At 38.9% G+C, this 16,616-nt stretch overlaps 1 protein-coding gene across 1 annotated transcript in view; it reads left to right on the top strand.

Annotated features, from left to right (window-relative positions):
- The window catches only part of METTL15 (methyltransferase 15, mitochondrial 12S rRNA N4-cytidine), a 325,568-nt gene extending 309,467 nt beyond the window's left edge, over positions 1–16,101 (top strand). The window contains exon 6 of the mRNA XM_089662425.1: positions 14,393–16,101. Within this exon, the coding sequence (XP_089518551.1) occupies positions 14,393–14,826 (434 nt within the window). The 3' untranslated portion in view covers positions 14,827–16,101. The remainder of the gene's footprint in view (positions 1–14,392) is intronic.
- Positions 16,102–16,616: the final 515 nt, after the last annotated feature.

Below are 16,616 nucleotides of genomic sequence, written 5' to 3'. Positions count from 1 at the left end.
GGGCAGAGTAGGTGATAGTCGGATAGTTTGGGGGTAGAGAGTTCCAGAGGATGATGGGAGGCTCTGGAGAAGTCCTAGAGATGAGCATGAGGGGAGGAGACAAGGGAGCTACAGAGCAGGAGGTCGTGGGAGGACCGTAGAGGACAGTTTGGGTGATATTTGGAGACAAGATTGGTGATATAATTGGGGGCAGAGTTATAAATGGCTTTATATGTTATTGTTAATGTTTTGAATTTTATTAGTCGGCAATGGGAAGCCAGTGGAGGGATTGGCAGAAAGGGATAGCAGACAAGGAATGGTCGGTAAGGTGAATGAGTCTGGCAGCAGCATTCATGTTAGATTGAAGAAGGGATGGCCTGCTTTTAGGTAGGCCAATGAGGAGGGAGTTGCAATAGTTAAGGCAAGAGATGAGGAGGGAGTTACAATAGTAAAGGCGAGAGATAACAAGGGAGTGAATAAGTTGCTTAGTGGTTTCAGTGGTTAAAAACTGGCGTATCTTGGAGATGTTACGGAGGTGAAGTCTACAAGATTTGGACAGTGAATGGATTTAGGGCTGAAAGGACAGATGGGAGTCCAGGATTACACCTACTACCCTGGCATGAGGAGACAGACTGATGGTTGTAATATTGATCTTGATGGAGAAGTAAGGAGAGTGGGCACAGGCTGGAGGGAAACTTATGCTCAGTTTTAGAAAGACTGAGTTTGAGGAAGTGGTGTGACATCCATGCTGATATGTCAGTAGGTTAGTAATGCGAGAGGAGACTGAAGAGGTGAGGGGTAGAAAGATAGATTTGTGTTTCATCAGCATAGAGATGGTACTTGAAGCCATAGGAGTTTATCAAATGACCAAGGGAGGAGGTGTACATGGAGAAGAGAAGGGGTCCAAGGACAGAACCATCAGGGAACCCTACAGCAAGAGGGAGTAGAGAGGAGGAGACTGAGTTATAGGTAACACTAAAGGAGCGCTGCGATAGGTAGGGGGAGAACCAGGAGAGAGCAGAGTCTCGGAGGCCAAGAGAGTACCTATTTGAAGGAGTCTACACAGTCTTAGAACTGATATATGGATATATTTTTGATATATAAAAGAGTTTTGAAAGTCTCATTAATTAAACAATGGAGTAGCCATTTTGGAAAATATATAAACCATGTTTCAATGTCAAGACTACAATGCAGAAAAATACTAACATGTCCTTTAGCTACAGTAAGTGATGCCTGGGGCAAATTAGGGAAACTCTCTGGATAAAGACAAGTGATCTTGCAGAGTTTATATCTTGATTTCATATATATATTCTCTGTGTTTTTGACGTTATATTATGGTGAAGTATTACTATTTAATGATTTTTTCTTGGACTCTGTGCTGTTGTTATGGGCAAAGAACTAAAACTGGTGTTAATGAATTGTAAATATAATAATTTTTACCGAATCATGCTTTCCTAATAAGTATGCAGTTTTTCTGTATTTGAACTGATCTGTTAGAGATATACAACTTTGGTTGTAGTGTATATGACATTATTAAGCATAAAATGTTTTGCTGTGATGGCAATTGCATTAATACTTTATGCAATAATTGTGTTCATTCTTTACTTTGAAAATATAAAAGAAAAGCCTTTTACTGAATTCTGTCTGTTCTATATAGGTGCCCTTTAGGGAAAAGACTATTTTTCTTGTGGCAGGCTTTGCTCCTCATGGAGTCTAATAGGTTTTGTCATTGCACAATTGACAATACTGGGAAATGTGTTGCGTTCTTGTGGTAAAGGAAGCTGAATGATGAGGAGACATTGTGATGAGGGCTTGATATTTTATTTAGGTGAGTTCATGTCATTTTCAACAAGCAATAGTCATTTTGTTCAGCTCAGAAAGTACCTTGTCGTCATTTATATTGCTATTTTTTAGCATCTAAAGTATGTATAAACAAAAAATTGCATTACAATAATCCATGCCTTTTAGGACAACTCCCACTGCCAAGGCAGCAAACTTTTATGTTTAGCTCCCTGAAAAAATGTTTCTCCAGAGATTGTTTTTGTGATATACCTGTGCATTAGCACAGACTGGAGGGATGAAAGTTTGTTTTTTTACAACAGGTTTGCTTCAAACATTTTTTCTTATGCATATGTTTTTTTTTAATTTCCTGTTGTGCCTGGCTGGAATGTTTAAAGTCCCTCTCTTGGCAAATGTTTTCCCCCCACCCATTTATAACGTTTAGAAGGAAAAGAAAAAAAAAGGTCTAAAGCAGTTTTTTTTACCTGTTGTAATACAGTGTTCATATCCCTGGTGCAAGAGTGAAGTCCGCAAATCCAATGCTGCTGTCTGTCCAACCTATCTCTTTGTTGTGCTCATCACATTGTGCAGTTTTTAGGAGCAAAAGAGGGCTTCACCAATGGACAGCAAGTAGAAAGTATCCATGTCACCCAAGCTTAACTAAAATGTCAGTTTTGGCTGAAATGGTCTTTCCTTTTTTTATTACATAAATTGACTGGTTGTCATTCGCATCCATTGGCTTCATTACCGTTTGAGTTTCTGAACCGTAACATACTTTTTATGTATTTTCATATATGCATGGACTTCAGCAGACCTTGTAGTAAAATGCAAGGTTTGCTAAAATTATTAGGTCCCTCTTCCCCTTTACCAATCACCGACAGTTAGTAGGTGTAAAATATAGCTGCAAAAAAAGTTACAATTCTACTTCCCTTTCTCCTGTCTGATCGCCCTGGCCTTCCAGGAAGTTTCCAGGAGATCAGGCAAAAATCTAGTGACAATATACTCCAGTTTATTGCTAGAGTGCGTTCTCCCAACATTTTGGCTGTTCTGTATTCCCCAGGATCTAGACAGAAGGAGTGTGATGTCATTCTCGCATAGGCACCATGGACAAAGATGAGGGATAGGTAAGTATTGAACCTAACTTTATTCTTTACATGTACATTTTACACCTTGTAATAGTTGGCGATTTGCGATGGGGATGGGAGTCCAGGAGGTTGTAAACAAATCTTGCATTTTTTCGTAACGCTTTAACGGGAACGCCTAGTTAACACGTGGGGCATTACAAAAAGGTTTTTACAGGGACTCTAACTCCTCCCCTATGTACGCACACACAATAAAAAAAAATTGTTCAGAGATAAGTTTGAAGTAAAACAAGGCTCACTTAATGATGACATTTTCATCTCCTACTAGTTCTCAATCAGTATTATGAACATATGATATACATACTGTATATATAGGTTTTAACCTGTATTTATTATCAATAAATACCATCCTTCCTAAATAATCCACTTGGAAGCGCCTTTTTTATTGAATGGATACCTCTGCTGACAACACACTGGTTCCATTTTGGGGCCTTATCTTTTACCATTGTTCATTGGTTCAAGGGATCTGACTGCAACCTAGCACAGTGCAAGAAGTTCTGGTAAACCAGTGTTTCTCAACTCCAGTCCTCATGGACCCCCAACAGGTCATGTTTTCAGGATTTCCCTCAGATGAAACAGCTGTGGTAATTACTAAGGCAGTGAAACTGATCAAATCACCTGTGCAAAATAATGGAAATCCTGAAAACATGACCTGTTGGGGGTCCATGAGGACTGGAGTTGAGAAACACTGTGGTAAACCCTGATGAGCATCAAATGTGACCATTCACACTCTCATATTCTCCACATGTGCTAACATAGGTTGCTTGACCCTAGGATAGGTATCCAGCAACTTTATGAATGTGAGTTTACATGTACTACACTTGTTGCCATACTTTTCACATACCAACAAATGAATACAACCCTTAGAAGGATCTTGTGGCTTTTTATCCTCTTTTTCTCCTTATCTCTGCTCATCTGGAGCACTACTGACTCATCTATGTATGTAAAGAAACGTGAAGCTCTTAAATATTTCCTTTTACCTACTTCATATTTCAACTCTAAAATATTCTTCTGTTCTGTGTCTTTATTTGTAAATAGTAAATTTTTTGGGGGGTATTACTTAGGTAGAATAGCGCACCAATACCTAAAAGGCAGCGTTTGAAAGTCACTTCTTGTATTTATGTCTCGTATCTTCTGTACAAATTATGTTTACAAAAGATGGCCATATGTAGGCAGCTGTTTGCCTGAGAGTAATACTCGCCCGGACACAGTATTGCCTAGACTGGACACAACACAAGAATAGGCAAAAATTTGGTTGATTAAAAAATCTTGCTTTTTATTCAAAATACCTCTACCCGCTTAAGACATTTGCTGTCACTACTAGGAGATTAGAAACCTCACAATTATCTCAAAATCTGAAGCATCACTTGCTATTATTGGGCCAGTCTTAGACCCATGTCAACAAAGACATAGTCACCCACGTTGTAGTGACCAACCTGTCAGCCAGCATACCCACCTTGTATGAAACCTACCAAAGAGATAGTCACCTCACTATATAGTGTTTAACCTTCCAGCTAGCATTCCCACATTCTAGCAGTACAACCAAAGAGAAAGTGATTGCATAATGCATTGATAAAGTTGGAAGCCAGCATACTCCCTTTTTATTTGCAACTGTATATGGAGCTCCAGGGAATATGGGATCGAACTTTTCTTTCTTTGTGGACAATTTTGTTATATTGTGGACCCCATATTCCCTGGCGCTCCATATACAGTTGCATTTTTGGTTCATGTGGTTCATATGATGTTGAGAGCTGTTGAATCTGCTATCCATACCACTAGGTGATGCTCACCAACCATTCACCTTTGCACCTGGGTTCCCTTTACTCTTTTTTACTCACTTTTTAACTGACCTACCAAAGAGATAGTCACCCCAACATGTAATGTTTAACTGGTCAGATATCATACCCACCTTCCAGTAGTCCCACCAAAAAGATACTGTAGTGATCTAGTTGTCAGCCGCATACACAACTTTTACCAGACCTACCAAACAGATAATATAGTGACCAGCCTGCCAGTTAGCATACCAAGTTTCTGCCAGTCTCCCACCAAAGATATAGCTACCCCATATTGTAGTATTCCTTCTTGTCAGTCAAGTGGCCACTTTCTATTTGTCACAGATATAATCAACCCATAATGTAGTGACCAGTCAGAGACATCCGACAAAGTAGTAAAACCTTTTTATGCTTATACACCAGCTTGTGGCCCTTAGCTATATTTGTGCTTCTGGAGAAAGTCTTCTGTACATGCAGTACACTGACTTCCTTATAGTATACCATAGAACATCAGTACCCAGTATTAAAAAGTGCTTCAACAGCACAATGATTCAGCAGTTGGATCCCTATAATCTTCTACCAGTAGTAACAGCAAGTATTGCTTTCATGTGTCAGAATCAGTCTTCTGCTACAGTCGGCTGGACTTTCAGGTTTAGTTCATAGCAAAAAGCCAATCCTTTTTACCATTGTCAAACCAGAATCCCAGATTTTCCCTGTATTCCCAAGTTTTATTTATATTTATTAACATGAGTGAATTAACACCCCACTATCCTGGTACTTAGTAGAGAGCAGGTCTCTGCACCAAATTCTAACAGTTATTCTACAAAGCAGCCCACTTATTCTAAGGGCCAGTGTAGTACTCTGATCTAATTCTGGTATCTAGTGTGAAAACATTACTCCAGTTTTAATGGGGAAGCAGATCTCATTGGAGACAGAGGTCTCCAAATATTTCATTATGGGGCCTACATCGTATATTTTACTAATATTCACAGGCCAAAAAAATCTGTTTTTTAGTAAATGAATATGTTTTTACTTACAATAGAGATATAACTTCAGTAAAGCAAAGCAAAGAACAAAATACATTCAGCCTGCATCTTTTCTCATCCAAGTCCCCTTTAAATCAGGGTCACTATCAGATTCTCCCTTACATCATAGTCCCTCCTACATTGGAGTCCAAATCAAAGTCCCTCTTAACATGAGGGTCCCCATCAGAATTACCCCTATATCAGGATCACCATCTTAGTCACCCTTACATCAGAAGCATCCTTATTTAAGAGTTCACATCAGAGTCCCCCCCAATGTTCTCTGATAATCAGAATCAATATCAGACTCCCATTTACATCAGGGTCAGCATCAAAGCAAGATTGTGAATGTCAATCAGCACCATTCTCATCAGAGCCCCCTTTAAATCAGGAACTCAAACTATAGAAATACAGAAAAAGCACCAGACCAAAATCAGACCAAGGAAGTTAAAGCTATACTAAAGGTTCATTTTTTTTTGTTTGTAAAATAACAAACATGTCTATACTTACCTGCTGTGTGCAGTGGTTTTGCACAGAGCAGCCTGGATCCTCTTCTTCTTGGGTCCCCTGCAGGCTCTCCTGGCTCCTCCTTTCTTTCTGGTGTTCGCCCCCTCTCTCTCCTCATTGGCTGACTGGCTGAGAGTGACAGCTTCCCACTTTCTGTCTCAGCCAATGAGGAGGCAGAGACCCAGGACAGCAGATTCTGTCATGCTCATCACTGGAAATTGATGGGGCTAAGGTAAGTATTGAGGGGACTGGGGGCACTGCTGCACACAGAAGGTTTTTTACCTTCATGCCCAGAATGAAAAAAAGATAAAAAAAACCTTGATCCTTTACAACCGCTTTAAGATCATTTTAAATTTGTTGATGAACAAAAGTCAAATGAAAACAACCAATATGCTTCAGGGGCAACACCACTCACCCTTTATCAGGATTCAACACAGGATAAAACTTGGATAGATTTCCATTCTGTTATCTTGGACTCTTTCATCCAATTTTGGTCTGCTTCTCCTTTCTACATTTCCCAGCTTCCTTTTGAATATGCTGTTCAGGAGTAAATTTACTCTTAAATTCTTAAATGAGAGTCCCAGTACATCAGAGTCCCCATCAAAGCCCCCCTTACATCAGAGTCCCTCTTTCTATCAGGGTCTCCATCAAAGTTCCCATTACATGAGAGCTCTCTTCATGTCCGAGTCAACATCAGGGTCTTCCTTTATTCAGAGTCCACATCAGACTCCCACCTTATGCCAGGGTCCCCATTAGAGTCCCTTTTCCATCAAGGTCTCCTTCACATCAGAAAACAAATACATGCAATAATAAATATGAAGTTTGTGTCTCTTAAAAATGAAATTTATGTCAAATCAGGTCATCTGATTGTTATACTGATACAGTGTTTCCAATGCTTTCTGATCCAATGACCCATAGCAAGTATGAAGTTTCAGTGTTCTGGCATCCCTGTCTGTATCCTTGTTTCTGTGTTAGTTACTCAAAAATACTGAAGCTAAAGACAGCCAGGCAACTAGCTTTTTCACAAAGACAGCAATAACTGCATCCATATATTCTTGCCATAGGGTACCTTTAAACCATGGCATGATGTTGTTGAAATGTCTGTATGACGCATCCCACAGAGTCCGTGGGTATTAAATAAACAAAGGATCTGAAAAGATATATTATGCATGCATGATAAAAAACAAAACACAGAAAAATAAGCTGCCTGTAATGATTTCAAAACTTGCAATAACTCAAAAGATTTGGATCTCAAAAGTTCAGAACTGAATAGTGCTGATACTGTACCTTGGAGTATCATTACTGAATTCCAAAATGACAAAAGAGTGTTGAAGTGTGTTAGCCATCAATAGAAGCAGAGAGAAGTTGAATTATTAGGAAATTGTGCTATACCTGTTAAGGGCAAATTAGCAAGTAGCAAGCATCCAGCATTTCATGGTGGGAGGAAAGGAACTGTATATTCCCTCATAGTCAGGTGTGCCCAGACCTTTACCTGGCTCTAGCAGGAAATGAAGCAACAAGGGAATACAAGCAATTAAAATGGACAGTCATTAAAATGTGAGGTCCAATTATTAGCTAACCCCCCCGGCCCCAGACTAAAAACACAAGGTAAAGCAAAAAATCAGAAGAAAAAAAGTATAACATTACTTACCTTGCAACTCAAGGGAGCTTGCCTAGGTGAAAGTGACATCAGTCTTATCCCAGGATACTGGAAAAGATGAGAATCTAAAATCCCTGCACAGTACAGGATCCCAGGCAAAGACTGATGTTGCACTTGAGCACACAGGAATTCAAGGTGTACAGTCTTCAGAGTGGATTACTACAACAGTACCTGGTATCTTGTGTTGTGTGCATAATGGCAGCTGGGGAGCAGTGTCGGTCATTCACAAAAACACAAGCCAACAGCTACCACATCTGTACTAGCTGACAGTATGTACTGTTTTCAGTTTGTGTTTCTGTCTATGACTTGCTACTATGGTAGTCATCTCTTCTGAACTAGTTGACGGCTGTGGAAGATTGCGGGCTCAGTTTTTTACCAGTAGCAGAGAAGGCATGGCTGCAGAATGGAGAAGGGTTTGTGGGAGGTTGTGGGCTCAATATTTTTATAGAGCAAAGGAGGAACTTGGATAGCTACGGCACCAATTTTATTGGGGAATGTGCCCAGGGTCCACTGCAGGATTTAACAATTTATTTATTTATGGTACTTCTATAGCGCCATCAATTTATGCAGCACCTTACGTATCGTTATACATTCACATTAGTCCCTGCCTTCAAAGCGCTTACAATCTAAGGTCCGTAACTCATATTCATACATACACATACTACGACCAATTTAGACTGGAGTCAATTAAACTACAAGCATGTCTTTGGCATGTGGAAGGAAGCCGGAGTATCCGGAGAAAACCTATGCAGGCACAAGGAGAAAATAAGTGAATGAAGCGCTATGATTGGCAGAAAAAAAAGTGATAATGTGAAAGTCTTAAAGCAAAAAAAAATTTAAAGTGTTCATAAGATGGTGAAGGTCTGACAAACACCGGTCAGAAATAGTGCTGCAAACGGGTCCAACTGCACAAGTGGTATCAGATTATTCCATGTGACTTTTATCCGTGCAGGAGATTGATAAAAATGCGCACTCACCAGATTTGCATAGTTAAAGCGCAATGTGTTGAACGGTATATTGACCAAGAATCTGCAGGAAGCCCCCTTTAGATGGACCAGACAGACAGCATGGGAAGAGACTGTTCTGAAACCATGATCCTACTGGGGTCCTGGGAATTGTTAGCTCATGATGGTCTCCGCGGCTGCTTGTGCCACTACATGCCCAGACTTCTCCAGCCCCTCCGGAGCAGAGGAAAAAATCCACAAGCAGCCGCGGAGACTGTCATGAGCTAACAATTCCCAGGACCCCAGTAGGATTACGGTTGTAGAGCAGTCTCATATGTATAGGAGGAAGTCTCTTCCCATGCTGTCTGTCTGGTCCATCCTAAGGGGGCTTCCTGCAGATCCTTGGTCAATATACCATTCAACATATTGCGCTTTAACTATGCGCATCTGGTGAGTGTGCATTTTTAACAATTTCCTGCACGTATAAAAGTCACATGGAATAATCTGACACCACCTGTGAAATAGGGCCCGTTTGCAGCACTATTTCTGACTGGTGTTTGTCAGACCTTCACCATCTTATGAACACTTAAAATTTTTTTTGCTTTATGACTTTCACATTTGCACTTGTTTTTTTGCGCCAATCATAGTGCTTCATTCACTTATATTTGTTATCACTTATATTTATTATTGATTTTATAATATCACTATTTATTAATAATTATTATGTATTTGAAGTTTTGCTCTATATAATTTCTTTTTTTAGCGCTGCACTGTTTTTGTCTGCATTTCATATAAGGTTTAGCGTTCCTTTTTAGTGCATTGGCAGCTGATCTTATCAGATACCTGATTGCTTACTGTCCCTTTGTTCAGTTTCTACAAGGAGAATATGCAAACTCTGTGCAGGTAGTGCTGTGATAGGATTTGAACCAACGACCCTAGTGCTGCCAGGCAGAAGCGCTAACCACTTATCCACTGTGCTGCCCTCAATCCTTGTTAACCTCTTGTGAGACTTCACCAGGCAGGTTTGTGGCTGGTTGGTCCTGTAAACCTAGTGCAAATTACTAAAGGATGATTATGGGATGAGTTACTAGCACATAGCATTAGAGCATTTACTACTCTATGTAAAACCTTTATTGAAATGTTACCTTAACGTAGAACTGGGGCCAGACTGGGCATTCAAATATTAATACAGTGTATCCTTAACAAGCACCAAGTAAGTATTAATATTAGCCCCACTGATATTTGTAGCTGCAGAAACTGTGCAAGAAATGAATGCTAAATGTTTTACAGTAATGCAATGATGTCCTTCAAGTCAGGCCTTGACCCTGCTTTCTCTGCCTGTGACATGCTGCACTTAATGTGTGTTTGCAATAGAGATTAATAGGCTGGCCAACCAAGGGTCGAGGCTTTTGGTCAGGTGGCCAAAAGTAAATGGAAAGGTATTTTAGCTCTGTTATTCTTTATTCAGTCCAACAGAACTGCTAAAATATTATTAAAAGGCAATTTTTTTTAGTTTTGGATAGAGTAGAGAGGGATTAGAACCCCTGTCAGTTTTTATTGCTGTTTGTGCCCCCATGAAGGAGATTTGCCCTCTCTATTAGTCCTGTTTACAATTATCACTGAAAGTAAAATAAATCACCAAATTTTAGGTTGTCCCCAGAAAAGTAATAAAGGAGAAATCTTCCAATGGGGACACTAGTTCTGGTGACCTGAGGGTCCCTCTTAACTTGCAGGGATTTTCTCTCACTTCCTGTTTGGCTACAGGACAGGAAGTGAAGTGAAATCCCTGAAATCAGACAAAGAGGGCCACAAAAAAACTGACAGAGGTTATAGCCCTCCCTTGGTCTATATATAATGAAAAAAAAAGGTTTTGCCTGTAGTTCTTCTTTAATATAGCTTTAAAGCAAACCTGTGAATCGGCAATTCAAGGCAAAGCAACAGGTTCATTTTCATTCTCCCTTCCCAAGCAGTAAATATCAACAACTTTATTAATGACTAAAGAAACCCCCAATGCAGTATATGCTCTATTGTATAGTTTGAGCTTACGCTGGGGTTATCACCTGACACCTAGGTGTTGATTTACTAAAACTGGAGAGTGCAAAATCTGGTGCAGCTGTACATTGTAGCCAATCAGCTTCTAACTTCAGCTTGTTCAATTAAGCTTTGACAAAAAAACCTGGAAGCTGATTGGTTCCTATGCAGATCTGCACCAGATTTTGCACTTTTCAGTTTTAGTAAATCAACCCCCTAGTGACAGTGGTGGGCCAATTACCAAACATAGCACTGTCACTTGCGAAGAAGAGCAGTGTGTCATGTGGCCCTCCAAACCAGGGTATATTCTTTGTTTATATATTATTTAACATACAGTAAGTAAGCTTTACAATTGGCCCCCACTGATCTAAGTAGATGCAGCCACTGTGAAGCAATTGTTGAGGGAGCACAGTGAAGGTGAGTAGGTGCTTCTGTGGAGGGGGCTTTTAAAGTGAAACTATTTCTCTACCCACGAGCAAGGCAAATATTTTCTTTCAGATAACATTCTAGTTTGGGTTTGCTTTTAATATTTTGAGTGCAGCCTTCCCCAAACACCCATTTTTACATGTGAATTTAAATACCATCCAGTAAGATTTGTTTTTCCAATTAGCTTATAAGTTTTTCATATATTTTCAGCTGTTAGGTCTTCAAGAAATAATCTGTTGATTAGTAGGCAAGGAGGATGGCAAAATTGTACTTTTTAAAGGTTTTTTGTTCAGTGAAGTCTTCAGCTGACATCCTCCCAAGTGAGTCTTTGAATCCTTACATTATCAATTTATGCATGCAATGATTTTCTTCTGCAGTAATATAATGTGGTGGCAATATATGAATAAACAAGTACATCCAATATGTGCAGTGGCTTCAAAAATGATGTATAAATTATTTAGAAAATAATTTTAAGGCATGTTCAACAGAATACAAAAAAAACACAATCTCGTCATCACACTGCATTCCTCCTATGCCTAAATGCCCTCAAATGATCATGTGTAAAAGTTAAATAATGTAGAGAATCAACAATTGAAATGGGTTGTAATATTTTTTATTATGATCTCTGGTCAATGTCATTCACTTTTTAAATTTTGACAGATCCCTCTAAATTAAATAAAGAGACCAATCTATGGTGTTATGTTAATTTCATACCTTGCACATTTATTAATTTTAAATATTTAAAAAGATATATATATATATTTTTTTTTAAGTATATTTTTAAAAAGTACCAAAACAAAAAAAGCAGGTAAATTTGAAATATGCAATATTACTGATTCATAGCAGTCACACCAGCAGAAGGCCCATTTGAAACAAGCAACAACTTTTCAGATTGATTTAAAACTGCTCCATGAAATATTCTTAAAGAGAAGGAGAGACCAAATAAGGCAAAATGAATCAAAGGAGGGACACATGCACCTCTTCCTTCTCATTAATCTGAAATTAAATTAAAGCCTCGTACACATGGGCCAAATATCATCCGAAATCGGGTACAGTGGATACCATTTGGCCGCGTGTACAGATCCTTGTTGGATAGAAGCCAATCCCACAGCCAGCTTCTGTCAAACAAGCTTGCTGGAAAACTAGCAGCCAATTGGCATCTGATCAACACTCTCAGCCAATGGCTGTGAGCACTGACTGGAGTGCTTTGACGGGGGTGTGGTGGGGGGCAGTTCCGCTGTCAGAACACAATAGCTCAATGAAGAGATCGCTGTATTAACATTGCATCATTAGTACATCACATCAGGTTTTTTTTTTTAGCACAGCTCCTCAGTTTTTTTTATTCAGCCCACTAGGCTAAAAGAAAAAAAACTTACTGTGTGTACCAGGCTTAACTGACTTGGTCATTGAGTAAACTGATTGTCATAGATACTGCCCTAAATGTTTATTTGTAAGCAAATACAGTAAGGCTTGGTTCACACTTTAGGCCCCCATTATGGAGATTTGCCATGTCAGGAAATGTGAAATGCTAGGTTTCTCTATGAAAGACTTCAGAAAAGGATCCTGCACTACTTTGATGCGACTATGATATAGCTTCAGTGCCAAAGAGTTTAAAAGCATATCGAAGTCACATTAAAGTCGTAACAAAGTTGGACTGCAAAGTTGCACTGAAAATTGTGCGTCTTTGGAGTCGACTAGTGTGAACCGAGCCTTAATATATGGTATTAAACTATTTATAAACTCACACTTTAAACAAATAAAAATGTAAAATTCAAGTTACAAAGAAACCTTTCCTTTAAGAGCCCCGTCGCACCTTTGCTTCGTGTTAATGCATTCATTCTAAATGACACCTCAACAGAGTAAGGGAGTGGTCCTAAATTACAGCAAACCATAATGTATGTAATACACTGCCGTGCATTATGGTGGGCTGCGTTGGGAAAGAAGTATGGTTTTTGGTGCACTAGGGTACATTGGCGGCCCATTGAGATTGGGTTCACACTGTTGTGCTGCACACTTTTGAAGATTGGTGCACTGTGGCTCCAATATTTCTTAATGGCACCCTAATGCACATTGCCAAGATACGGGCGAGGCAGCACATTAAGGTGTACGCGGTAACACACCACAAAAGTGTGAAGGGGCTCTTAAAGCTAACCAATGCCAGTGTCAAATATACTTCAACACTGTATTCAGGCAACATAATGTACCTGACTGTCCCTCTTTATTCCCATTATTAGTAATGGAACCATTTGACTGATCTGGGTACATTGCAGAAGAACATCAAACGTGCCAAAGCAGTTCTGTCTTATCTGTCAGCCATAACTTATGAAGGTGGCCTACATGTGATCTAGTTGTTAAATTAGAAACAGGTTTAAAACTTTGGCTGATAATCTGCACTGTGTACAGGCATAATTATTCCACATCTACAAGTCCTATCCAGGAAGACCACATAATCTGATACCTGGCCATAAACAAAGTAGAGGCTCCAATACTGAATGATCATTGTACAAACATCTACAGTTGCTTCAGATGAACGTGCATATACAGAGCAGAGATGAGGGAGTGAACAGGCACTAGCTTGTGTCTGAAAAAACAGTTGCAATCAACTTGGAAAATTTATTCTGGCCAGTCGGTTCCTCACTTTAGCAAGCTCAGTTAAGGGGCGACCGCAATACTGTAATTCCTTGATTGTCTGTGAACAGTCAGGCAAGTATTTTCTTATGTCTGCAGTCACATAACTTGGTTGGTATTAGCAATAAAATGTTACATATGGACAGTAGTGAGTTTTGTACAAAATGTTGTTTGAATATCAATGCTCGTGCTGAAAAACATATCTTCTTTGAAAGTAGGGTTCTGTCAAACAGAGCATGTACAGTACAGTTGGCCATCTCCAAAATGGTTCCTTCTCTGCATAGTTATTTTATAATAACAGATAAAATCTCAAATATACAGTACCTGAATATGAAACTGTAATTTAACAGTGGCAAGACAAGAAACTATCTCTTTGTCCTTGCAGTGCAATTGAAATCTGGAAAAGGGTAATATATGATATTCCTGCTCGTATTTTTGATGTGCATGCCTACTATAATTACAGTGCTATAATGTAGTTCAATACCTTTTTACTATTTTTTAGGGGTTTGCTTGTATAATCGCAAAGATCTACTTCAGCGCCCGGCACATACAGCAACAAAGACATTTCAAGCCCTTCGGATCTTTGTTAACAATGAACTTAATGAACTTTACGCAGGGCTGCAGACAGCTCAGAAGTTTCTGAAAACTGGTGGGAGGCTTGTTGTTATTTCTTTTCATTCTCTAGAAGACCGAATAGTCAAGAGATTCCTGCATGGAACACGCATTGATGAAAAACCTAATATGAGTTCTAGACAATGGATTAGAAAAGGGCAGAGGGAAGACACAGAGATAGATGAAGATGAAGAATTTCAAAGTGCAGGGTCTAACTCTACATGGAATGTTTTGCAACGTAAAGTTCTCTTACCAAATCATCAAGATGTTCTTGAAAATCCACGGGGAAGGTCTGCCAAACTTAGAGCTGCCATTAAGCTATAATAGCTTGAATATTTATTAACTAGAAAATAGTCATTTATTGATTAGATTTGATACAAAATGTTGCAATGTATATATGTATTAAATATAGTTGTTTGCATTACAATTGCTACTATTTGATGAAAATTGTGGGGGTTTTTTTATAGTACAGTTTTACAGACTGTGTAACTATATTTTGCCTAATTTTGTGGACCTTTTGCTAAGTTTCCATATCAAGTTTTACCAGAAATCATACATACGACCTACAGCATACAGCCAAAGTTTGTGGACACCTAACCATCACACCTTCTTTATGGCTGATAAAATGTGGACACCCCTGCAAATCCTGTGGCAACAGTTTGGGAAAGGCCCTTTTCTGTTCTAGCATGACTATGACGTTGGGCACAAAGCTAGGTCCAGGAGTTTGGTGCAAAGAAACTTGAGTGGTCTGCACAGAGATCTAACCTTAACTCTATGAACACCTTTGGAGAGAACATGAGCACCAGTTGTGGGCCAGATTTTCTCATGCAATGTCAGTGCCTGATGTCATAAATGGCCTTTTGGGTGAATGGGCACAAATTCCTACAGACACAATCCAAAATCTTGTGACTGGCTTCCCTTATGAAATTGTTATGGCTGTTCAGCATGGGAAGGCTAATTCCATATTAAAATGCTATAAACAGAACATTAGGAATTTGACTTTAACCTATTTCTAATGACTTTGACGAAGACTGCTTAAATGTAAGGCTTTTATTTTTGTTAACATTAAAGTATAACTAAAGGCAAAACTTTCTTTCTAGGTTTGGATAGAGTAGAGAATGCTTAGAACACCTGTCAGTTTTTTTTGTCTGTGTCTCGGTTAGTGAAATTCACGCTCTGTATTCATCCTGTTTACCACTATCATTGAAAGTGAAAGTAAAAGAAAATCTGAAATTTTGAGTCGTCCCCAGAAAAGTAATAGAGGGGAAATCTGCCAATGGGGCACTAGTTCTGGTGACCTGGGAGTCCCCAAGGAATTTATAGTAATTTGCAGGTTTTTCCTCTCACTTCCTGTTTGGCTACAGGACAGGAAGTGAAGGGAAATCTCCACAATGGGAAACAGATGACGAAAAACATATAACGGGTTATAACCCTCCTTTTGCCCTATCCAAAATAAAAACAGAGTTTTACCTATAGTTCTACTTTAAGACATTATTAAAATCATATTTAAAAAGGCTAGGTGCCAATACAAAGGTTTTCTTTTTCCATGTCTATACACACAATGTACTCCTCACATATTAAAACCAGCTGCTCAACTCATGCTTGTTATATCTATTCATTCATTTTGAATTTTCATTTTATCTTTCCAGTACTTGCCGAGGGATAAGACCAATTCTCAATATGTTTCATATAATAAACTTTCTTCTTAAGGAGATAGATAAAAGGAAGTAAATGTGTAAGAGTGTATCAACAGTGTTATAAGTATATATGAAACACAAAATGACATCTTAAAAGAACGCTAATAATATAATGATCACACTTAAAATTTATTTTGCACTGAGCCAGCCAGGCATTCCATTCAGCATTGTGTCATATGTGAGGAAAAGGGGCCACAGGGGATATATCTGTCTCCAAGGACCAATATAATAATACTATATATATAATTATCTAACTATTTGTTATTGAGGCTATAAAAGCCCTTATGATTGTCAACAGCATATGCCAATTACATGCATAATAACTAGAAATATCCTTAGCCAAAAGTAAAACGTCAATAAGACATCCACTAAGAATTTCTCCCAGATGATTATCGAATTACCAAAGTCAATCTTGAA

The sequence above is a fragment of the Staurois parvus genome, unplaced genomic scaffold (genome assembly GCF_062004578.1).
Source record: "Staurois parvus isolate SC_StPar_1 unplaced genomic scaffold, SC_StPar_1.0 ptg001472l, whole genome shotgun sequence".
Taxonomy (NCBI): Eukaryota; Metazoa; Chordata; class Amphibia; order Anura; family Ranidae; genus Staurois; species Staurois parvus.
This window is presented reverse-complemented; position numbering and strand designations above follow the sequence as displayed.